Source organism: Corvus brachyrhynchos, unplaced genomic scaffold (assembly GCF_000691975.1).
Source record: "Corvus brachyrhynchos isolate BGI_N302 unplaced genomic scaffold, ASM69197v1 scaffold11, whole genome shotgun sequence".
Lineage (NCBI taxonomy): Eukaryota > Metazoa > Chordata > Aves > Passeriformes > Corvidae > Corvus > Corvus brachyrhynchos.
Window position 1 is genome coordinate 4,358,544 of NW_008236965.1, and position 25,861 is coordinate 4,384,404.

Below are 25,861 nucleotides of genomic sequence, written 5' to 3' on the forward strand. Positions count from 1 at the left end.
TTTTTCTTTTTTAATATGTTCAGATTCATGTGGCAAAGCCAAAGCTAATATGAAGAAAGAAGCAGCTAATGTGAACACAACACATACACTCGTCACCTTTGCTAAAACTTTGCTTCTACTCTCACTGTTATTTGGAAGGGGATGTCTGTGTAAAAGGCAGTAGTTTGTTTGGCCAGAAACCAGTTTGTTAGCAGGCTCACTGGGAGGCTGGTATCTCTGTGGAATCAGTGCTTCACAAAATGATTTCTGCCCTGCGCTCACATTCCCATTGCTGCTGCTGCAGCTCGCCCAGGTGGCTGCCCCTGAGCTGAGACGGCGCGGGAGCCTCTCTCCAAAGATCCTGGGTGCGTACTGGGACTGAAGGCACACGGGGAAGCTGTGTCACTCATCTAGATTTATGTTCTAGGCGTATTAAAGTGGTCAGGTGGGCTAGCATGTGGTGTGTTTTTGTTCTGCTAGACTTTGAATGAAGAATTTGTGGCTGTGATTGTATGGGAACGGAGATAGTGCAGAACGTGTAGTGGGGAAGAGATAAACTACTTCAGCTGCCTCCTTTTTCCTTTTTTTTTTTGTAGTCTAGGCACGAAGTACCACATTCATATAATTTAAAAAAATAAAAGGACTTTTTTTTTTTTAATTTTGAAGGAAAGGTTGCTCTATTCCTCATTAAAAAAACTTTCTAGTAATGAAATGCACTTATGGATACCTTACCCATCTTAGGAAATCTCTTTTCTTAATTTAAAAAAAAAAGGTGAAAATTACATTTGGAGTTGTCTGTTTACTTAAATAAGATTGATTACTCTGAAGAAAATTAATTTGCCTGTCTTTGAGAGCATATAGAAAGAATCTGTGATTCACCTATTAGGCATACTGTATGGTATTTCTGAAAATAATTTAAAAGGAGGAGGAGAAGGAGGAGGTGGAGGCCGTCCTGAAGCAGCCTAGTGTTAACTGCAAAGGTCTCAGAAGTGATGTAGCTGAGCAGGATCTGTCAAAGCTCTGATGAGTTAATAGTGAAGAACATAACTGATAAAATGCATTTTCTGTTGGTTGACCTTTTAAATTATTTGATATTTCTTCTTGTATTATTTTTAGATGAGCTTTTCTTGAAAATACGATGCCAATATCTTACTTCACTTTGTTTAACTCCACCTTCACCCATTTTTAGTTTTAGCTCCCCCTCTCCTCTCCTTTTTTATTTTATTGAAGCGTTTGTCAGATGTGCTGACAGGATTGTGAAGCAGAAGCAGTGAGATGTCCCTTGTTGTGCCTCAGAAATTATTTGAAGTAGAGTAATTGGGGGTCTGGGGATGGAAAAACTGGAGATAATATCCTGAAATAGATCTTAAGAACTGAAAGGACGGGCCATAACTTTGATATCTTCTATGCTTGTTTTGAAAGGGTTATGGAAAGTCCGTATAGTTAAGCTGCAGATGACTGTCCATGTGAGATTCCTCTTCTGCCACACAAGTTTTTCCTTTCTCTGTAGCTAATTAACTCTATAGCTGGTTCTATGCACGGTGGTGTTTAGAGCCTGCAGAGCTAAACCCCAGTTAGTAACCATGGCAGCTCACAATGATCCCGGGTGTCTGGCAGCCTTTCACCAATTCAGCACATTTCTTAAGCTGTAGGATTGGGTTCCTGGGTCTGTGTTAGCAATTTGATTGTCCCTGCAGCTCCACTCTGAGTGCAGTAAGAAAGCTTAGAGTGCATTTCCTGGTGGATTTAGAATTTTTTTGCTATGTGGAATCTAAACCTTCATACCTAGTAACAAAGACTTTTAAAAAACCCTCCCCAAACTCCTGAAAGGAAAAAGCCTAGCCTACTCATGCAAACTTGTTGCATGAGTAGTTGGGTCTTATGGATATCTTGAAGACCAGCAGAAGAACTCTTGAGTATTGCTTGCTCCATATTACAGCCAATAAAGTGTGGAGATACCTGCTTCAGGCACATGGCTAGGCTTGGGCCTAGAGGAACATTCCAATTAGTACCTTGGGGAAGAGAGAAGGACAGGGCTCTCCCTTTGAGTTCTACATGTATGCTTTAAGAGCTTTGGCATGATGGAATAAGAAATTAGTCTGCGATTTTGAAAAGAAGCTTAAAAATGTATGTCCTGGTTTATGGCTTGCAAGTCATCTGTTGTGTTGCTTTAGCAGCTGGAAAAGGTAACAGCTATTTAAATCTAAATTCAAAACTTTTGGTTAAAAATACATGTTTGTTTTCCTTTCTTGTGCCAACTGGAGTTCCTTTCTGTGTGTAATGGAAGGGATTGTACCTCTTCTATATAGCATGGTGATCTTAGTTCTCACTTCTTTCAAGCTCACTTTGCAAAAGTGAGGGCTGCCCTAGCTTTTAAAAGGTTGTGGCAAAAGAACTGAAAATGCTCAGATAACAGTTGCACCTGTGCATAAGTGTTGCATTAGTGAGGTAATGTAGTAGGACTGCAGGTCTTCTGCAGGTAACCAAAGAAAGCACAGGCTGCTTGCCTCAAATCAGTGCATGTTGTACATGTTGTACATGATGTACTGTTGTACGTGGACATCAGTACATCCTCCCTGCATGGGAACAGAGGTTACGGTTTGAACGTGAAGGAGTTGCTGTAGTCCTGGTGTGTCTTGTCCAATGCCCTTTTCCCAGCACTCACCAGTAATCAACAGCTGAGAAGGACAGGCTCTTCTGAACTAACCCGTCACTGGAGTGTTTCTTGTTACTTCTCAAAATGGGAGCATAAAACTGCCTTTAAACCATTTTTGTTGTTTTCCGTATGATGTTGCATAACCTACCAGCTCTGGGCTTGATGCTTTGAATATTGAAGAAATACTTTGAGTGTCTAGTTCCAGTGCCCATCTTGGTCTTTATTATGGGCTGTGATTGCATTGTTTGATGCAATAAATGTCATTTCTTCCATTTATTTGTATGAAAATTGGCTGTTATCTAATCTTGTTGACTCCTTACTTGATATTTTTCACTCAGGAAAAATCATTGTGAATTTTTGAGAAAAGAAAGTCCAACCTCCTCTGCCTTATTCAAATTGCCTGTTTTCTTTCTTAAATTAGGTCTTCCAAGTAAGCTGTCACTTATAATTTAAATGTGACAGAGGAGGTGGCTGAGTTGCATTTAGTTTTCTACCTTGGAAAACTGTAGGACAAACCAAAAGTATAGCAGTGGTTACACCCCACGGAGTGCAGGAGAAGGACAGGGTAACATCAGACCTTTTCCCAAGGCAGGTAAGTACTTGTGACTAAGTGTACAGTATATGTTGATAGAAGAAATGTACACTTAAAAGTAAAAAGAATAAAAGCTTACTGAATAGGTAGCTTGGTATTTGGTCTGCTAGGAAGTAATCTATGCAGCTCACTGTACTTCTTAACTCCTTATACCTTTGTTTTCACAAGTAATATCTTACAGAAATGATCTGTGCATCAGATTGAGAATACTCTGTGTGTAAGCCTAGGAGAGAATTGCTGTGAATATGCCCCTCCTGCTCATTGCAGTACTGTGATATAATGGAGTTAAGCCTTTCCTGTATTTACCACTCATAATCCATATGTACAAAGTTGCAGATACTAATTATTTTTCACTAGAAAGTACAGGTGCTAACTTTAACCTGCAGCTGTCATGCAGTGCTGTAACTGCTATCCTTGAGGAGCAGGGATCTCAGGAAAGTAACTAGTCAGGTTACTTTCTTACTTTCTTTCTTACTACTTTGACTTATGACCTGGAACAGGTCATAGTTAGTAAGAAATTTGTCTCTTTGTATGTGTTTTTTATTTAAATTTACCTATCTATATTAGAGAAAAAATAATTTGCAAATTCACTCCCTTCCCCTTTGAGTTTTGTAAACAGTAGACTACCAGTGCTTGCTGATTTATGTGTTCCTGCTGTTCTAGACCCAGTGCCTGGTTTGCCAGACTTCTGGCTCTGTTAGGACATGTTTTGTATTTAGCAGCCTAATCTATGGACTGACTTGATTTTCAAGGGAGAGAGTTTCACTTTCCACAGCCAGATCTTTGACTGGAGCTGATGCCCAACCTGCTGGATTATTAATACCCAGTTCAAAGTGTCCAGTTCATTTTTCATTACTTAAGTTCCCCACTTTCCCTCTTCTTTTAAGCCTTGGTTGTTATAGGAATATGGAGTTGTGGTGACAAACTCTATTTCTCCTCAAGTACCACATAAAATAAGGTGAAACTTGGTAGCCAGAGCTGTTACTATATTATTGTAGACACCTGTAATTTTAGAATTTGTATTTTTTCCCCCTTTCAACAGCACAGCCTCCTATTATTTTAATGCATACTTACAGGCTGTAAAGGAGCTGTTGTAATAAAGGGTGTTTACAGGACTCTGCTGTAGTCTAAGGAAATTCAGAGAGGCTGGTTTGCAGCCTCTAATGAAATGTAAGGAGGCTGTTTTTCCAGCCTGTCCCAGCCCCCAGCCTCTCTGGAAGCTTTCTTGCATAGTTACTCTAGCTGTGAATTTACGAGAGTACCTCAACACACCAGGGAAAAAACTGACTGGACTTCATTGGATGAAAGATCAATACTCTGTGCAAATGTGTTTGGAGTATTTCTTCCCAGTCTCAGACATTTTCAGTAGGTCTTGGTTCTAATTCAGCATATGTGCTTCCTTTTAAAAACAAACAAGATTACAGAGTACCCTCTATAGTTTCTGAGGGTGGAAGGCCGAGTGCTGTGTGGGAAGGCAGAATACATTGATGTTGAAGGGCTCCTTACCTGCATTACATGTTGCTAAGTTTCCTTTTCCCTCTTATTTATCTTCATTCCTGTGCCCTATCCCACCCCCATTTTGAGGATTCCTCGACTTTTTTTGTGTTTTAGTTAAACCTTACAGGCTTTGATGGCTGTTCAGTTAGCATAGCTGATTTCACTCCCTTGAGGGTATGTAGCAATAAGAGCTGCGCAACTGGCTTTTGCTTTTCTTCTGTCCTCAAGCAAATGGATCGATAGAAAATGAACTTTGATTGTGTACAGGCTTTGGGGCTGGTTCTAATATCTTTGAATTTTAATTTCCAGCTGTTTGAAATAAAAACCTGCTTTAGAAATGATCATCAGCTTGGTACAGTTATATGGTGAATAAAATCTGCATTTTCACACCCGTATTTCAGCTTTTGGGGCTTATTTTTTTCTTGACAGTCTGTAGTGATACAGTATCTTATGGTGGTTTTAGTGCTTGCCATCCTGAGATTCAGTGTTTCAGGAGGATACACATGCAGCATAAAGGGTTATAAAGATAATGACTTGAGAATATTACAGTGGTAAGGGTGACATCGCTGCAACGGGCAAAGTGACATCTGGCTGTGGTCAGATACAGGTGCTCTTGGGTTCTGTATGTTTGTTTTCTCTGACATCTGGATAGTGCAACTCTGAGTTTTCTTCCTCTGAAGAACAAAATGTCATGTCTAATACACTTTTCTGCTGCTAGGAACATCCTTAAAAATGTATAAGGCTGGCTTTTCATGTGTAAAGTGACAGTATGAGAGCCACCAAGCAGTTTTTCTTGTACTGTTAAACCTGGTTGAGTCACTGCTCTCTGCTCTGCAAATCGAAGGCTTCTCAACTCTTTCAGCCAGGTACTGGCTGTTGTTACTGCCTGGGCAGAGTTACTGGTGATGCTCGTGATGTCAGTGTTGCTACTTCTGCTTCATACTGGATCACACAAGCATGGAATTGAGGTCAACATATTAAAATCTAAATAAACACTTCCATGTTTTGTAGCATTTAAATGGGATAGCTTTTTCAAGAAGAAGATGTGAAAAAATCTGGACAACTTCCCACAAGTGTCATGCATCAGCTAGGTTTGCCAGCTTTCTCTTAAAATCCATTTGGACAGAATTTCTACTGGTGATGATGGTAATTTTCTAATGTATCCAACAGAAAGCCATTCAAGCAGTGACTGGGGAATGGAATCAAAACAATCAGAGTGTTCTTTTTTAAATAATTACATTAAAGCATCCACTTAACTGGATAATATTAGATTTACGAAATAAAGCTTACAAAATGAAACAACGTATAAATGAATGTCAATTTAGTACACTCTTGCCTTATACATTATCAAAAGGATTTTACATATACTATGGTGATTGAGATTTTTAAAAAATGTTAAATACACTGAACAGTTTTGGTATTAATTTCCACAAAATAATGTCCTAAGACACTATTCATTATAGAACAGCAGAGCGTGGAAAATATTTTGCGTCAAAATAATCTTCAGGGCATCTTTACTTTTGGACATCTCATACTGTTAAAATAAGGAAAGAAATTTAAAAACATGATGTGGTGATTTAGATTTTTAGAAAATGTTAAATACACTGAACAGTTTTGGTATTCATTTCCACAAAATAATGTCCTAAGACACTATTCATTATAGAACAGCAGAGCGTGGAAAATATTTTGCGTCAAAATAATCTTCAGGGCATCTTTACTTTTGGACATCTCATACTGTTAAAATAAGGAAAGAAATTTAAAAACATGATGTGAGAAGAGAGTGGAAGTAAAATTTAGCTGTGTCCTCCAGAGGGTACATTGAAAATTAATTATTTTTAGAAATACACTGTGGAGATTGATTCTAGTTTTCTCTGCTTTCTTTCAGTTAACCTTATTGTGTATGAGATGTGTGTGTGTGTTTGTGAATTAAGAATGCAAGACAAGTAGTCATGATAATTCTTGTTATTTAATAGATTTTTTTCTCTTGTTTTAAAAATATTAGTTTTGAAGAGCTAGTAAAAGTATTCAGCAGACTCTTACTGAATTCAGGGTTAGCAATGTTTTTACAGTACTTAGCTGGAAAATGTAGTTTGTGGCTAACTGCCCCAGATTTTGAGTGAATGAAAATAAATATCCAAAGACAAGAACAGAGTTGTGACTTTGTGGAAAGGGAATAGTATGCTTTTCCAGTTTTCCTTGTGCACTTCAGAAATCTGGGTAAATATTTTGATGTGACCAGGAAACCTGAGCAACTAAATGAAAGAGTCTTATTTTCTGGCCTTAGAAGCATCTTTGTATAGAAAATTACTTTTGAAATTTAAACTTTGAGTAGGAAGAACTTAAGAGATAAACTAAGACAAATAAGTAGATATATAGGATTTCCCTGAGAATTGCTGGTACGTATCTTGTGAATAGATTTGAATAAAACAAAATTTGGAAGTATGAGAGGGAATTTCATGTTACTGAAAACCAAACAGCTTTATTTTTCATCCCTGATGTGTGAAACTGTCATACTGAAGGCAGAGTTATGAGGTACAGGAGAACATGAGAGGATGAAATATTGTACTGTGGGATAAAGAGGGAGAAAGGAAGCTGAAATTCTTGTTTTGATTACCTATGTCTCCAACCTTTGTTTTCTAAATGACAAATAAATGACTTCCTATTAAACTGTCAATGGTCTTATGTTAAGGGATAGTTGGTTATGTTTCAGGATTTGTGTAACTGTGTAAATAAATGGAGACCAGACCATTTATTTTGATTCGTGTGTGCATTTAATAAATATTTAAAATACAGGAAATAAGGAATTGACCAATACTTGGCCAGCATCACCCTTATTATACTCAAGCTTCCTTTTTGCCTTTTTAAATGACTTTTTCCAGGTATTGAATGTTTATTTGTGTGGGCTTGGTCACAGCGAGTGTGAGATAAAGCTTATTTAGATGAGGAAGCAAGTGATTTTTTTAAAAAAACATATTAAGTAAGAAAGATAAACATGATTTTTAAGGATTCAGAGTGTTTAAATTGTTGGTTTAGGAGCTTCTTGTAGCTGCTAGAATACCTGGCCTTAGCAGATTAACTAGTAATTACCAACTACGTTTGACCAGGCTAGTTACTCGCCTCCCCCCTTTATAGGTGAAGGCTCTTTCCCCAGCACTTCGGCTGTTCAGTGTACTCATGTGACTCTTGTCACTGTTCACACCCTGTTAAGTACTTCAGAAAAAATTAAGTCCAAAGCAAACAAACTCTTTCCATGTGACAACTTAAATTTAGTGTTAGCATTGATGGTAGATAATGAAATATGTGTTGAAAATGCCTAGGTCTGAAAGTACCTGCAAATACTCACTAATTCAATGCAGTAGTCACTGACTGAGCAGCAGCACTTACATGACAGAGGGACAGAAAATGGATGAAAAGTGACCAAATGTAGGGTCAGCCCGTTTTCTTTAAATGACTGAAGGCTAAATGGAGACACTGTTATGGGAATGTATGAGTTTCATTCCCTTAAATGGGTACTTGCTACAGCTACCTGCTTTCATCACTAGCAGGTGCACTGATGCACTGAGACACTGCTCACCTTTCCCAAGTCTGCTTTTCCCCCTGCCTATAGGTTAGTGAGAGCCACCTCTGCCCCTGAGCACTTCTGTGTTGTGTGGAGCAGTGCAGACACATCCAAACCAGTTTGTGTAGCGTCAGTTTACAATTGTGCTCCATTTCCCCAGCCCTGTGTGGGGTTTCCTCTCAGTTGTGGATTTCAAGCTTCTTCCCAGGCCCTTGGATCTGTTTGCTGCTTGTTTACTCTGTATTCATCTTCCTCTAGCAGAATATCCTCAATGGGCCTTGTTTCTTTGCAGTTTTATTCTGGGATAAAAAGGCATAGCTTTGCCTTTTGTACTTTTCAGTATAGTATTATGTGTGTTCAAGCTCTGTTTCCTTTTCAGCGGTATCTGTTCCCAGGCCACCACTCCCATGAATTCTGGGAAGTGTCCGCCACAGCCCTTGTCTAGAGGGGTTAATGACTTTCTTGAAGGAGTCTGTTAGTTGATTTGGGATTATGAGTATGCTGTTTACAAAATAGAGCACATCTATGTTTGGGTGTTTCTTTAAACCACTGCTGTGTGGCTGTTCCTAGATAATTTCTTTATTTCTCAGTATTTCCCCATTTAGTGGATCACAGAGGAGAGGAAATGTGCATGCAAAGTGTAAGAAGGGCTGAGAGGTTTGAGGTCTTGTTTTTCCTGAGGAATGGGCCTAAAAACTTTATTTCCTGATGAGGCCTGTTAAAATCAGTAGGACTGCCTGAGTATAAGTGTTCTCCTTGGCCTGAAGGAAATGCATCAAGAAGGGCTCCCAATGAAAACAAAGGAAGAAATGGTTTATGCTGTGCTGTCAAGCTTAATACTGTAAAGGTAAAAAACCCCTGCATCTGAACTTAAAGCATTTTGCAGTGAAGGAGGTTAAATCTAAATACATCTAGAATATCCTGTAATTTCTAGAAGATATCAGAGTATCTAGAAGAAGGAGTGTTGTTTTTTGCCTCCCCAGTAAAAAATACAGTTGAGGAGCAGGGTGGATAGAGTACTCTTATGAATTGCCTGGCAAATTTCTCTGCTTTGCCTGAAACTTCTTAAGTTCAATATTTGCTACAAATGGAAGGATACTCCTTCTGCTAAGTGAGATTTCTCCCCATTCTTTTCAAGAGATATTTGTATTTGTATTAATTATCCAATGATTGTCTTAATTTTCTATGATTTGTATTGTGCATACACATTTATCTTTTATGGCAGGGAGCTACTTTCAAGGAAGGCTGCTCTTGGGGAACAAAATCTAAGTCATATATTGTCATTTTTCCTGTCATCCTGAGAATTGTATAAGTCAATATTTAGAATTTTAAGGCATAGATCTGCATATATATAATTGGAGTCATAGCAGTTTAATAGTTAAAGTTGCACTAAAGTCTGCTGGAAATGTAGGTGAGTCCTCTTCAACACAGAGGAGTAACACTCAGTGTCTTCCCTCAGGTCACAATACTCAGACCAGGAGTGTATCAAATGTTCAAAATGAATAAATATTTTCTTGATAAATTGGTGAGTAAAAAGAATTGTTAATGCTTAGATCAAAAAATAGGTCTTTCTTCTACGTATGACATATGCAACTTTTCCCCCTTGATTCTTGTTTAAAGGTAAAAATGAAAACTAATGTATTAAGTTTTTAAATTTAAAAATACCTAAAGGAAATTTCCCTGGGTGTTTGTAGATGCTGAAATCTTGTTTCTGCTGGCTGAATCAGTCTGCATCATCTGCATCATCATTCAGTGATGCTCAGCAAGGCAAACGGGTTCAGAGGACTCAGTTCTGGAGCTCCAATATGCCTTTATATATGGTCAGACTGCACCAGTTCATCATCCTTGATGACTCCTATGCACCTGCTGTCTGCTTTCTTTCTTTAACTCTCATCTTTAAACTTTCATTTCCCCTCAACAGAACTGCATAATCAGTGCTTTTCTTTTACCTCTATCTTATTTACAGTAACAGTGAGCCTCAAGCATGCTGGTACCACATGGTACGTTGGGAGAAACCATAAAATAGCTGTCTCTGCTTGGAAGGAGACTTATCCAAATAAAGATCATACTTTCTTATGCAACTTGTCTGTGAACAGGAAACCTGCTGAGTGTGCTAAGCAGGTACACATCATTTTTTCTCATGTGGACTTGACCATTATATGTCCTATACAGTTTTGGTTGTTTTGTAATACAAGCCAGTAAGCCTGTGTGGCTCTGATAGCCATGCAGGTTTGTTTAAAGTTTCATGATGGCTGAATAAACACTAGATTGAGAAACTGCAAAGGTAGTTTCAGTATGATGCATGACTTCAAAGGTAGCATGCCAATCTCTTTTGCAAACATTGAGTAACTATGAGATTAAGTAATTTGAGGTGAGGATTGTGGTCACCAAATCTTCTCCCATCTATGACGCTAGGCTGCACCTCTCCTACAAATACCAATGGTATATCAAACTCTCTCAAGCAGTTGTAGCACCCATCACACATTTTTTAGTCTTGAGCAACACTCTCTGCTGTTCTGGGTCAGTGTTGAGCATGGTTATTTCTTCTATTTGCATTCTTTATACCTCTTTTCTCTTGGATAAAACCAAGATATAGGAGGTCGTTTTGCTAGAATAGCTTGACCTATACATCTCCTTTCCCCTCCTTTTTCTTTTTTTCCCAGCTGTAAAAGAGCAGACAGAATATATGAAGAGCCTAAAAAATTCTACTATGAAAATCTTTGTCCAGCGACCTCCACTCTACTAAGAGAAAACAGTCTCAAGTGTAGAGGACAGCTGCTGCATTTCTAGAGGCTTTTTGAGACCCATTGGTTAAGGTTTGGGTCAATTTTCCCAGCTACTAAGATTTTATGAATAGGGCTATCTTTTCTAAATATCAGATCTCTAGAATTAAGTCTAATACCTCCAAAGAAACATGTGACCTACATTTTATAAAGGAATTTCCATGGTTCCAGGACATCTTTTAATGGGGATTATTAAAATTGTTCTGAATCTTTTCATTTCATACAGTTTGGGGTTTTTTTCCCCTAAGAAACTACCTCTGGGTTTGAGCATATTAGCAACATGCCAGAACTCAAAAGGCTATCCAGACAAAAAGGAATCCATAAGGTATATCGCCCCATTCCAAACTACATGAATTAACCTGTACCTGCTGTAATGTTTGCAGGAAGAAAGGTCCAATTAAGATGGAAAATAATTAAATAACAAATTTTGCTTGACAGCTGCAAGGGTTGTAAGACTTGAGGAGCATGACTGTCAGAAGTGCTGAGGAACTGCTTCTGCCATCGGTTACATCTTGAAATTGTTGGTACTTAGCACCAGGAAAACCTGGAATCATAATACATTGTCTTGTGAAGCTGTGGCAGGTGGATGCCAGCAATATTTATAAAGAGACCTCTAGCCCTAAACTGTCAGACTGCAGAAGGAAGAGTGTTAAATTCTAATCTCTGATTTACAAGTCTGGCAGTGCATACTATTCACATGGTGTGTGATTTGAATAATGATGTGTCTACTCCTGATCTCATTAACCCTGATTTAATCCAGGTTTCTTATTTCATTAATTCCTGCAAGCTTTCATACAACTGGCTACACAAACAAACAAAGCCCTAAAAATCCTGTAATGCTGTAACTATCTTTCTCTCTAAATATTTTCATGGTCCCTGGTTTTTGTCTTGAAAAAATCTCAGCTTGTTTGAGGGGACTCTTTTAAGATAGTGATTCATCTTCAAGAATCTCAGTTCTAATTTTACATGCAGTGGAATTACCCAACACTTGCCCTCCCTATGCAGGTTCAGTGGACTTCTCTGCATAACCTTAATAGATATATACTGCAGAGGGTTGAGCAATGTGTTGGTTCAATAGAATATTTGATGAGAGGTCTGTCAAAGAACAATAGGAATTTCTGTAATTTGCCCTAACCTTTTTATGGCACAGTTCTTCATTCTATAATGCAGAATTATGTGATTGAAGACCTCTATAGGAATTTGTACAATTTTTTGTGACTTGCTAATTGGATAGAAAAATGGCTGTTTGGACCATCACCAAGGTTTTTTTAAGTGTGGTTGAAATAAAAATTTTGAAATTCTGTGCCAGCTGTATTTTATGTATTTTGTATGTTTTTGTGTAGCTCGGTGACTTCCTTTCCATTTGTGTGGGGTTTTTTTGTTGTTGTTGTTTCTCTTTCACTGTACAACATCATTTAGAAAAGATAAATCATTTAATAAAAAAACCTTCCATATGATTTTAAACAGAGAATGCAAGATACTGGGTGAGTCAGTTAATGTTCTCATTAGAAAATCCTGCTGTTAAGGATCATCTGGTTTGTGATAGGATTTTGCATAAAGGATTTATGTGACTTTGTCTCTCTCTAAATCTGTCTGTGTCATAGAGATAGCTTATCTGCTATCTATCTAACATGTTACAATTTGTGATAATGTCTCCCAGCACTTTTTTCTTAAGAATATGTGTCGTCGCTTTTTTCTGTATTGGTCATCTGTTCAAATTGGTATGGTTGTGAGAAAGAACATAACTATAACAGTAGTTTCTTATACATATTATAAGCTTCTTATATAGATATGTATGCTTTATGTGCTAATATGCACGGAGTTTTTTATACTGACAGCAGAAATATTTCTGCTACACGAAATATCCATTTTTCACCGTCTAAAACTGTAGTCTGATGCATTTTTTAATAAGGCCAGGTTTCTATGGGGAAAAACTGTTAGCGTGCTAAATTCTTGCATATCCCACTCTCCACTCAAAGAAATGAGGAATGACATTGCACTTTCAGGCAAAGTTAACAATGCTTCTAATAGCTGGACAAAAATGGAACTTTTGTGTGAAGAAATTTATTTTTATTTGAAACTGCTTGAGTAATTTCATTCTGCTGGAGCTGGACTGGGGGGAGGATGGCTGAGAAGCACCTTTTGTACCTCCCCACAGTATTCAAGGATGCAGGGAGGAGCACCTGCACAGATGTGTGTGTGGATGTGCTGAGAACACTGCGTGGCTGAAATGCACACAAATGCACTGTGCTGTTGCCAAACACAGGTGCAAGGCAGGAGTTCCAGCTGATAAAAGCCTGGCTGGCCATCTATTGGCATGAAGATTGTAGAGATGGGGGAGAAGGGTGCCAGTTAAAGAGTCTGGTTGTCAAACACCTTCCCCATGGCAACAATGCATTTTGCCCTTAATCCCAGTACTCACATATGTTGCAAATATGTAAAACAAATTCTCAGCCCCAGATTAAAACTGGGAAGGAGTGTATACTGCAGGGGTTCATGGGCAGGTGTTAGCAGACAACTCTACAGCAGTATGAAATCAGGAAGTTGCTTCCAGTTCATCTGCAGGCTGTGAGACCCGCTGCAGTCATACAGTGTGATTCTCTGGGAGGTTTCTGAAATGCAAAGTCCATGTCAGTTCTACAACTTGCCTACTCTAAATCTTAGAGTCTTTGGGTCATCATCTCTCAAGTGTCTCATACATGGATGGTGTGTCTCTCTGTTCTGGTGACAAGGTGACGGGTTTGGTTTTCCTCACCTTTTAAATAAATTTATAACAAGCTTCTGCTTTTGTACTTCTCACCTACTTTGGGGAACCTGCACATAAAGATCAACAAATGTATTCACTGTTTTTCAAAGTCTTCCTTAGAGGTGTCTTGTCACAGTGCTTACAAAATGCTAGAGTGCTTATGCACCCGGCCTGTGCCAATCGCTTCTGCTTCTTTGTGCTTCCTGCCATCTGCTGTGTCTGTTCATCAGTTATGCTTTTGCTTACACCTAGGTTGTGAGGCCTCAGATAGAGGTACTGTCATTTGAAAAAAAATGGGTCAGGACGAATCAAGTGGCTTGGAGTGGCATCCAGCACACCATGTTTTTCCTATTTCCCTTCTTTTGTTGCTCTAGTTATAATTTTCAGTCTTGATCTGTTAAGTGCATTAGGATGTAATGAATTGCTTGCTTTGGTGGTAGTAAAGCTGATCACTGATGTAGCCAAGCACGTCTCCAAAACCCAAACCACAATGTGCAGAGGGTGTATTCTTTTTTCTTCCTGGCTTTCTCTGAGACAGGTGGTGTTTTGTGATTGTTTGTTTTACAAGGTGCTCTCCACTTTTCTTACTGTTGTATTCCTTGCTGTTTCTTGTAGCCTCCATCTCCCTTCCCCCTCTGCCTCCCCCATGTTTCTTTAATCTTTTCTTTTTTTTGGTAATTAAAAAAACCACAGTAAACTAATTGGTATAGGTAAATATGAGCTGTCTCCTTTTGAACTGAAATATGAAGTGTGAGGCTAAAGGATGGAACAAGATTTCTTGAACTGAGTGAATGCAGAAACGCACATATTCAGAGAAAAGCAGAGCTGAAAGATTGCATAAGACTCAACAAATCTGAGAGTTTTGTTAATTTTATTACAAAGTATGCACTCATCTCTCTAAAAGCACAAGGCTTTCTACATATGTAAGAGTGTAAATCCTATCCAGAAGATCTTTGCTTATCAGAAAGATGTGCAAAAGACACAACAAATCTGTAACGAAAAAGGAAGAATGTGGAGATTCTTTAAAAGAGGAGCTTGAGTTTGCTGTAGTAGACTGGTTATTGATGTGTAGAAGAGGAGCAGAGGATATAAGTGTGGCACAGTGTGGTCTCCTGTGGTAGGGAGGGCATTGTAGCATGGGCATCTCCTGCTGGGATAAACAGGGAGAGTTCACACAAGGATATCACAGAGAAGCCACCAGCAGTTTAAGCCCAAGCAGGTTGCACTGTGCCGTCAGTGCAGTACTTTTGTGGTTAATGTAGAATACACTGGATGCAGGAATTAATGTTTTTTTCATAACAACTGCTGGTTTGTCACTTCATAGTAAATTTGTTTGTTGCCAGTTGTTTGGATTAAATCTGACGCATTAATTTTTCTACATGGATGTTTTCAAGTGCCCCACTATTGTCTCAAATGTTTGAGGTATGACCTTTGTAATAAGTAAAGTTTATAAATAAAATTAGTGCTAAAATGAATATTTAAATGCTCTAAGAACAATGCACATGACAGATGGGCTGTAGAAGCCTTTACTTAAGGCTGTGTAATGAATTTATCTTTGTGCAGGCTGGTTCTAGGTGTACAATAAATAGTGGAACAGTGTCCTGACATGAAGCTTTGCAGTGTTCATAAGACCCTTCCATCTGAGAAGCAAGGGTGGCACTATGGGCTTACCTGAGCAGCCACGAAAGCAGCACTTCTGGCTGTGTTCAAGGCTTCATTTGTGCTGGGAGAGAGCAAATCAGTGCATCTGTTTTATGTAACACAACAAGAAAAGCAAAGGAGGGTAAAGCAGGTCAGAGTCCTCATCCTTAAGGTGCCCGTTCTGCTAGAGTAGATAAATTGTTCAGTATGTAAAACTTCCTGAGCAAATAACACTTTCTCTATCAAGCTGTAAATCAGATAGAAGTCATGTGAGCCGCAGAAACAGACTTGATTTTAAAGGCTAGATACAAAAACCGGAGAGGTTTAGGAGGCTGTGGTTAGAAATAACCCCAGGACTAGGTGGTACTAGCACAAACCTGGAGGCTCATGAACTCTAACCCTGTCTTTTTTTTTTCCTCAATCACATGCCTGACAGACAGCTGGGAACGTTTCCTATAAATTTGGGATAAGCTGATAGTGAAAAAGAAGAGAGGATGTGGAATCGTGCAGCAGTGAAACAAGAGCGTATCTTTTGTCACAAGCTCAGAGGATGTGTGCAGTAGCAGTTTGGGATCTGTGCCTCTCTTAGAAGCTGGGGATCACTGCTAAGGTAGAACAATCTCCAAACCATCCTTCTCCCTCTGCTTGCTGACAGAGCCACTGGGGAGTGTCTCCTGTCATGACCAGCTGATGGGGAGATCTCAGTCTTGATCACAGTGCTTGAAGGTCCCATGTCCTCCCTCTGTGTCTTGGACCTGGTATTGCCCTGGAAAGAGAAACTAAAGGCTACTATTGCAGAAGCCAGGAAAAGAAAAGCTAGGTAGTTTCTTATTTGTCCCTGAAATGTTGTCATATTGCTTTTTACAGAAAGTAAAGCTCATGCTATGAAAGTATATTGTATTTTAGTGCTGGCAACATCTTTCTGGTTGAAAATAATTTTTGTCTTGATTCTAGTTCAGTTGCTGGGAAAGTTTGTTCCAACCTCGCTTCAGGGTGTATTGTTTATTTATACTAGAACTACAAGATTCTTGAAAATCAGAGTTATGTTTCTAACTGAGCACATTTATAATTTTTCCATAACCCTTAACTCATTTTAGTGAAAATATCATAGGAAATTTCTTGGGAGGACTAAATATTGAATTGATGTACTGTCCAGCAGAGTTTTATTTTGAGGCATTTAATATAAATTGATAATTGAACTCACATATTGTTTGAAGTTACAGACATTTGTTTGCAGGAAATCATGGTGGTATTTGTCTCTTGAAATGTAAAGTATGGTTTTGAGAAAAGGGATTGAAGGAAAAGCATTCTGTTTGTCAGAGGGGTCAAAGTGCTCCTCACATTTCCACTGTCATCTTTTGATAATTCAAAGGTGTTGTGTTGTTTCCTCTTGGCTGTGTATGGTTCTGGGCTCTTATTCCTGCTCCCATATTTGTCTTCAAGCAGGGCACATGCTGCAGACTTTTGAATTGTGAAAGACTCATTATTTCTCAGCTTTTAACTCTTTCAGTATGCGTCTTTTTTTCAAAAGCTTTGATTTTGATTAAACCTCTTGCTCCCAGGATGCAAGAACTGTTGTTCCTCTTATATGGAAGCCACAGATAAATCACCTTATAGTCTGATAGTGATTTTTCTCATAATTTTTCATGGCTCCCAACAGCTTTGAGGAATGAAGTACTGACTTTAGGATTTTGTACCTGCAGCAGTACAAAATAGCATTTTGTTTCATTTAGAGTCACGGAAAAGGTTGCAGCAATTTCCTCAAATGTTTTCAGCTGAGTTTCCTGTAAAGGTCAGAACTGCTAGAATAAAAAAAAGTGAAACGTTGGTGTAGGTAAAATGGCAGAAGTTCTTGTACTTTCCTAACTGTAACTTTTGTGGCTGACCTAATTCAAGCATTTGCTCTAATTTCAGGGAAGCTTTTTGATAGGGGGGTGGAAACTTCAGCACGTAAAGACACATAAAGAGAAAAGACTTTTTTCTTGAAACGTAACAAATGGTGAAATTCTGAAAAAAAGCTAGGTGTTGCAAACAGCAGTAGAAAAACTATGGTTTCTTTTTGAAAGCTGTTAACTGCTCTTTTTGTCTCTCTTCAGATTGACAAAGCATGTGTCATTTCAATAATAGTTTCTGACTTACAAAAGATGAGGTACTTAATTTATAAATTTTATATGTTGAAATAGCCATTTAATAGGGTACAGGTATACTTGAATATATTGTATTTTCCTATGTGATGGGATTCCATCACACTATGTAATTTGCTGTTACTTGAAGTTTTGTCACATTGTAAAGCTGACAAGCTTAAGGATAATATCTTTCAAATTTCCTGTGGCTTATACTGATGTAGGATTGGATTAGAGAAGATCCAAAAAAAACCAGCTCAGGTATTGTCTAAGATTTTGTGTTTGTTTGGATTTCAAAGTTTTCTGGAAGAAAAGAATCTTTTCACAGTGATTTGGCTGTTGGTATGTATGCAGTATGGTTGAATCCTAGTTACAAAAAAAATAATATTTTTTAATGTATTAAATGGGCTTTATTGCCCCATAATATCTTTGAAAATTTAATATTTCATGGAATGAAGCTTATTTTTAAAGTTCACAATTACGTTTTTTTCAGTGTTTCTCAGATTGAGGATGCTTCTTCTGAGTATGAACTGCTTATCATATTGGAATCACACTGAAACCCACGTAGACAGGAGATGGAAGCTGTCTTAAAATTTCTGGCATCAAGAGGCCCTCTTTTAGGTTTAGTGGTTCAAATGCAAGATTACTTACTTAAGGGTTGGGTTCCTGAGGCATAGCCTCTTGAAAATGATCTGCTATTAACCTGCAGTTATCTCTATGTGAGCTAGGAAAGAAGTGCATCATTTAGATCCACGAAATTTATACCAGGCAGTGCTCCAAAATCAAGAACTAAATAGTCCCAAAGATTAGGTTTAGAGATATTTTTGAAACTGTTAGCACTGTGAGAGCCTACCTCTTTGCAAGTGGGTTGTGTGAGTGAGACAGCTGCTCATTCTGCAGAAACCTCTCACAGGAATGGAGAGATAAAGAGCCAAGCGCTGCACTCAGGATCCCTTTGAGCTCCTTCTCCTGAGACTCTGTGTGGGGTTTCCACTGACAACTGTCTTGTGAATTTGGTTCTGGGAAGGGCTCTTGAGGTCGTCAAGCCTGTTCCAGATAGTTTCACCACAGGGATTCCTGGTGAAGGTTCTCACACTGTGTCCCTTAGAGGAGACTCAGCAAGGCTCAGACGTCCTGCAGTACCAGTCCACCCACCCTGCTCTACTCAAGGGCAGATTGGCCCACAGTGAATGGTGGTTGTATCTGATTAGGGTGGGAATATATCTGCTGTAGTCAAAATAAAACCAGAAACCAGTGCAAAAGTCCTGGTCAGGAGGTGCACTGAAGTCCTTGCTGAGCAGACAGCAGGTTGCTCTTTTCCCACTATATTAGAGCAATATAATGTAGTCAAAAATCTTACCTGTCTAGTTTCTCCTCTCTTTTATTACACAAGCTTCTTTTTCAAGACACAGCAGTCCTTGAACTTGAAACTGGACTATTAGTTTCTGTTCATCCTCCTTTAGCATTTAAATTCAGCTGTTCTTGAACTACTTACCGCAGACTGAGGACTTCTAACTTTTTTGCTTTCTTCTTATTTGTGTACATGGAATTCCTTCTTTAAAAGAAATAATATCTGCAAACTTCAACTTGAAATCAGAACTAAAAATAGATTTTGTCATACACCAGGGAAGTTCCCACAAGCCACCTTTGATACGCATGGGTTTGCAAGCTCATTTGCCTACTCTTTCCTCGTGTGTTAGGCTTCGACTCCTTGCAGATCTGGAAGGATTGGGTTACACAGAGAGATTTCTATAACCGCTACTGATGCAGCACCAAGGTTTTAGGGCCATTGTAGTTCATTTACCAAATATATAGGGTAGGCATGTTCAGTGTACTTTTTGCAGTAAAATAAAGTGAGCTGACTTGGTATATCTGTTTGGCCAGAGTTGTTTGTGTTTGTTTTCACTTCATTTTTCAAGAAGAAATGCAATTTTGAGTTAGGCATTATAGCGTTTTAGAGTAATAATTTACTTTTTACAGCAGATAAGAGTGGGGGTAGATATAAAGGGCTATGTCAATATTTCTGAATTTAATAGGACTACGGTCTCTTTCTTTGGCCTAAAGATTAGGGTGCCTGGCTCTGTTTGGGCCACAACTGAAGAAAAGTTCTAAAATCCTAAATTCCTCAAGCGTGAGCACTACAGAAGACAGCAATGAGGCAGAAGCAACATATTAGAGAGAGGAGAGAGGCTGTAATATTGGCACCAGTGTTTGCTGCAGGCTACAGTGGTGAGGCTGCTGAAGGCTGGGGCATTTGTTTGGTTTTGTTTGTAAGTTTTTAGTCTTATGGTGTAGACTAAGACCATGAATTGAAAAGATATGCAAAGGTCTTAAAGCCAGCATAACTCATTGCAGAATGTGTGCTAAGCCACTTAGATATGGGCTTCCCATAGGATATTGCTAAGTATGAATATGTTTCTGGTAAGATTTTGGCTTAGTAGGGTTTTATTGACCTGTGCTTGATTTCTGTTTCATTATTTAGACAACTCTCCACTTTTCCTTTCAATTCCCTCCTGGACCTTTCAATTTTTCAAGCTGCTGGGATTGACCATGTCATGTTACTCTGGGCAGTAGCTATGAAAGATTATGGCCCTTCTCATGACCATTGAAAGTAGCAGTAATGAAAATTAGCTCAAACAAGTATTAGAAAGGCACAAAAAAGGAAGTCCTTAGACAATTTTGGTGACTGCAAGGTGTTGAACGTTCTATATGAATTTTGGTTTAGTGGACCCTCGGCCCATGTGTCTTTCTTCTTTCCACGAATAGTGGATGAGAAAGAAGTGCAAGACTCCCCACCCTACAAACAAATGCCAGTGTTTGGGAGTTGTCTTGTATTCCTTTGCTTTTTTCAGGAGCCAAACAAGGCTTTCTCAAAAAGCTGTCAGCAGCAGCAAAGGCACCAGTGACATTCATCCAGAGACTAAAGGGTACAGCACTGTTTTCTCTTATAGCAGACAATTTTCTCTGTCAGTTTTGAAGTTGCAAAAGGATTTTTACAATTAAAAATATGGTACTGCTGTTTCAGAATTTGTGAGTTGAGGATTTAATTACATTCTGACATAAAGAATGAAAAATAACGCAGTAATGACACAGGAAGCAAGTTCTGGCAAGATGGGGTCTTCCGTAGGATGTTGTCTTGTGGTCTTGTTCACATGAGAATGCTGTTTGACTCACAAATTCTGTTTAAACGGTAGATAATTTTTTAAAACACAGTGAGTTTGTCACCTAGCTGCAAAATAAATGTAAAGCTTTGGGTGAAGTAATTTATTATACATTTTATTTTTTAAGGATGTGAAAAAGAAACTTGTGGAATAATGTATGTGTTAAGTCTAGTCTTTTAGAAAGTGATATATTCTTCTAAATGCATAGTGTTCTTAAATTCTCACTTTGTTCACTTTTCTACCAGAGCTATGCACAATATTTATTCTAACAACAGCAGCATCTATCACACAGATATCACACACCTTTCAGACACATATTCACATTTGTTATTTCAGTTAATGTGGTTACTGTGAGGAGTTGTCTTTTAGATACTATTTTACCTGTGTGATGGCAGTAGATAAAAGATTTATTGTACCCTCCATAGGCAGTCATTTATAAAAGTTTTATCTCTGCTAATGCACTGATACACAGAAAATGCTTTGGGTAGATACAGAAGACTGTATTAATGTTGTATAGCTAATAGGTCAGCTTTGAAATAACAATTGGTCTGGTGAAATAAAAAGTGAAAAAAACAAGTCAGGTTTAAGGTGCATCTTACAGAGAATAACTTGGAAATTCTTGCTTTGCTCGATGCTGTCCACAGATGACAACTTCAGAAACTTCAAATAGAAATGTGCTTTCTATGGTTTAGTGCTCATGTCTGATATGCTGAAAATCTAAAAAAAGGATCTATAGTATTTCCTATGTATGGTACGGTGCTGTGGGATGGTGGAGATTGATCCTGCATTGGGATATAGAAGGGGGCAGTGAATGTAAGAGAGTTGAAAGAGATGAGGAGGGGTAGAGGTTTTTATGAGGGGAAGAGTTCATCCAAAGCCATCACCTGTCCCTGATGCCTGTTTAATGTAGATCTCATAAAATCTGCAGATGACATAAAACTGGGGGAGCAACTGACATGCTTGAAGGCAGGGCTGCTGTTCAGAGGGCTCCAGATAGGAACATCATGGAATCCAGCAAGGACAAATACTAGTTCTAGCCCTGGGAAGGAGGAATGCTGGCAGATCTGCAGAGTGGGACCTGATAGGTTTGGGAGCAACTCTGCTGAGAAGAGCCTGTGGGTCCTGGTGGGCAGCAACATAAACATGTACCAGTCTTGTACCCTGGCATCAACACAGTGAACAGCATCCTGGGCTGCATTAATAGCCTGCAGATTGAGGGAGGTGATAATCCTCCTTTACCTGGCACTCACTAGTCCACATCTAGAAAACAGCTTCCCATTTAGTGGATGGGATGAGAATTTTGCATGAAGACAAGATATTGATGAGCTGAAGCAAGTTCTGTGCCTGTGGAAGCTGGAGTACATGCTTCCTAAGGATGTGCTGAGGGAGGTGTGGCCTTTTTCACCCTGAAAACAGGGTTTTAGGAGGACCTTCTGATACATAAAAGATTGTTATCCAAGAGACAGAGACAGGCCCATCACAGTGATGCCTGATGGGCAGAACAGGACAGAGCAGATGAGACTTGAAAAGAAGTGGGCTTCTGCAGCCTCTGTCCTTGGAGGTTTTCAAGACCCAACTTGTCAAACAGCCTTGAACAGCCTGGTCTGACCCCAGAGGTGACCCTGCTTTGAACTGAATTGGAGAAGAGACCTTCTGAGTTCTCTCTCAGCCTGAGTGGCTCTGTGGCTCTAGGACAGAGCTTGGAGCCAAGATTTTTTTTTTTAACTTATTTTTTGGGACATGGTTATAAGCAAATCATTCAGCCTCTGTAGTGTGTCAGCTACCTGTCTAGAAAGTGGAGGTAATGCTATTTGTCTGCTTCAGTGGTGTTTCAAGGTAAGGGATATGAAAGGTTATGATATTTATCTTTTGGATGCTTTGTCAAACTTGGTATAGACAACAACACAGGCTTTTAAAGTCTGCCTAAGAAGCTGGTAGAGAGGTATTGTGCATTTCTAGTAGTAACGGTGAAGTCTTGGGAAGCTGTTTTCTGTGGTTTACTTTCATGAAACCCCACCATATATATTTTCTCCATGTGCTGCCAAAGAAGTCGATCACCTTAAAAGGTAGTGAGCAGCAAAATGTTGTCAGTGTTAGCAACAGCTCTGACAGCAGGCTCTCTATATGCTTCTGCCAATTATGGTAACATTTGTCATATTTTCCTAGTTAATATTTTTCTTCCTGCTATAGTGGTTGTTTCTGTGGGCTTGTCATTGGAGGGGAAGCAGACTTAGCTGCCTTTATACCAGGAGCACTGGACTGATTTTGCCCTGTGCATCAAAAGTACAGCTCATTGCTTGATAAACTGAGACGTCTGTTTTTTTCCCCTCTCACACCTTTCAGCTTTGGTGATCTTTACTAAGAGATTTTTAAAGTTGTCCTACAATTTCCACACATACATAAGGAATTATTTTAAAAAGAAAAACAATAGTGTCCCTTGGAAAAGGTTACTGACAACTGCTTTCTTTTTGTGGCATTTCAACTTTATAAGAGTCTTTGAGGTAACATTAGAGCAGGCAGAGGTGTGCACATAGAAGTTTTAAGAAATCTTGGGAGCTTGAGAATATTCTGTAATACCTTTTTTTTAACTGGTTTTTTTTTTTTTTTTCTTTTCCCTCTCTACCTGTCTTCTGCAGGAAATAAAGAAGGACATGAAGAAAGAAAATACTGCCAACAAACCACCAGAGAAGCCTATAAATGAAGTTTCCAATGGAAGCCCTTTACTGTTGTCTGAGACAATTATTAGAACCAACAAAAAAGGTATAGTACATGGACATTAAATGCAGATTAAATTCAGGCCTTCCAAAGAACAAAATGTAAATCTTTCTTGTTTCTAGAAACAAAGCTAGAGTCTATTTAACTGAAAAGGCATAGCAGGAATAATAATAGTAAAAAATCTTTGTCCCCTTTAACTGGCATATATGGATGCACGTATTATGTCTAATATTTCCACATTAACTTGCACAGACATCCCTTTCTTTTTAAGGAAATCCCTCCTCCATACATTTAATTAAGGAAAGCTGTATGAGGAGATTGCTGAAGCTTATTAAAGTGAGGAACTGGCAGCTTGCATATATGGAGGTTTTTGCACAGGGATGTCAGTCTACATTCACATATTCATGCTTTATCTGGGACAGAGAGCTCTAAAAAAAGGGGAAAAAAGTGGAAAACATACAACTTAATGCATTAGTTTCTTGGGAAGTGTCTTTCGCTGTCTTCTGTTTGAGACTGGAACGTGTGCTCTTCATGTCTGGCTTGACTCCTAATGCAGATTCCTATATAGGGTTTTGGGTTGCTAAAATGAAAGCCTCCAAATCTTCTGTCTCATTCCCTAGCTCCCAGTCCTGCTATCAGAAATATCAGAACAAAACAAAAAAATGGCAATATAGAAGCTGGATTTTTCTTTAGGTTATGTTTATGCTCCTGTTTGTTTGTTGGACGACAATTGGCTTTTTGCAAGACATGAGCTGTAATTTTTTCTGGAGAATTCACTGGAGAGTTTCTTGCTTGCTGTCTTATACAGAATAATCTGCTGTCATTAATCATTGCTGTAATGTAATTTCCATTTTGACATGTCTTCTATACTGTTAGGACTGTTATGGACATTTCCTCTTATGTATTATCAGCTAACATTTTATTAGAGCTACAGTTTCAGTAGAGGCCTTATACTCAAGGTTTACAACTGCAAGTGCAGAAGAATTAATAATTTTTGCAAGATGTATGACTTCCTTAAAAGGTGAAGGAGACTAATCTCTACCTCTTTTGCAAGGATTGATGTCCTCTGAAAGAAAGGACTGGAAAAAACTCTCAGAAAGCTTTGTCTTTTGGGCTTGCAATGTTGTCTTGAATCTGGAGACACATCCGACATTTCTGCTTTGGGTCATAGGTTTTTCAAGCAACAGCAGAATTAAATTACTAAGAATTATTATTTTTCATGGCTGCTATACAGAACCATATGAGTAGTTGGGAAATTATCTAGGGACTAAGTTTGTTCCATATTGCTTCAGCTGCTATTTGGAGAAGGCTAATAGCTGTGGCAGATGCAAGGATTCAGTTCAGTCACAAGGGGATAGCACTCCAAATATGATTCTTAGAGCAGTTTCTCCTCCTCTTTCTTCCCTCTGGCTAGGAGCTTTAAAGGATTCAGGAGAGAAAGATTTTTCTGTCTCTAGCTGAAGAATACAAAACCTCATATTTACTGAAAGGAGAAAAGCAAAGTCTGACATGAAGATCTATGAGTTGAGGTAGGGGTTAGGTTTGGAAGTAGCAGATTTCATATTAGAATATTATTTCTTTGGGCTTCTTTGGTGAGGATTGCACTTCTCATGGCCACCTGGACATCGTGTCAGGGTTGGTGCACTGTTCATGTTGGCTGCTTCTCCACTGCTGCAGAAAAAGCAGGTGCAGGATGCCATGGTCTGGCAGCACAGCTAAGGATGCATGGAGCACAGCAAGGCCAAGCAAGCGTCCCCTCATTTTTCCTGGGATCAGTTTGAGCATGGTGCCAAAGTAGCCTTGTTTAAGTGTGGACAGCTGAGCAAGTAGTTACTGTTGTGTTCAGAAAGAGTTTTCTAAGATGAATGTGGCAAATCTTGTGGAAAGTGTTGCCATATTTTACTGAAGAGGGAGCTCTAAATGCCATGGGTGTTATTTTCTTCAAGTGCTCTTGTCCTGGGATTTTTACTAAACCCTAATTAAATCTGTTTACTGATCACAGAATGTGACCTGAAAGACCTGAAAGAGGGTGCAGGATGTTTGTGTTTGGTTCATTGGTTGGTTTGTTTTCTTTTTTTCTCCTTGTTGTTAGGAAGTGAGGGGGACAGGGATGCATCTAAAGGTCTTTAGCCACTGTTCAACAGTGAAAATGGCAGGCAGTATTATTTGTTTGCTTGGGCAATGTAATCCTGCTGCTCAGAACTTCAGAGCAGATCCAGTAATATGGGAGTGAAGCATTCTGTGCTGCTGCATTGTTTTTATTACCAAGATGATGATAAGGGCTGTTCTACTGCTGTGGTGTTATATTGTGTAGTTTTACTACTTAACTTGGTTGGCCTAATTTAAGTGTCAGCACTTCAGCAAGCATTTACATTCTGAGAAGAATCTTGGCCTCTTGGGCTTTTGGCT

At 38.9% G+C, this 25,861-nt stretch overlaps 1 protein-coding gene across 8 annotated transcripts in view; it reads left to right on the forward strand.

The window, feature by feature from the left end:
- Positions 1–25,861, forward strand: part of SH3KBP1 (SH3 domain containing kinase binding protein 1) — a 189,173-nt gene that overhangs the window by 29,857 nt on the left and 133,455 nt on the right. For 6 of the 8 annotated variants that reach the window (XR_001860063.1, XM_017728444.1, XM_017728445.1 and 3 more), the window contains exon 2: positions 23,374–23,497. Coding sequence is in view for 7 of the 8 variants with exons in the window: in XM_017728444.1 (XP_017583933.1) it covers positions 23,374–23,497 (124 nt within the window). In the remaining variant the exon portion in view is untranslated. Of the gene's footprint in view, positions 1–9,766; positions 9,809–23,221; positions 23,230–23,373; positions 23,498–25,861 lie in introns of those variants that run through there. The other 2 variants (XM_017728448.1, XM_017728450.1) reach the window with 2 other exon arrangements.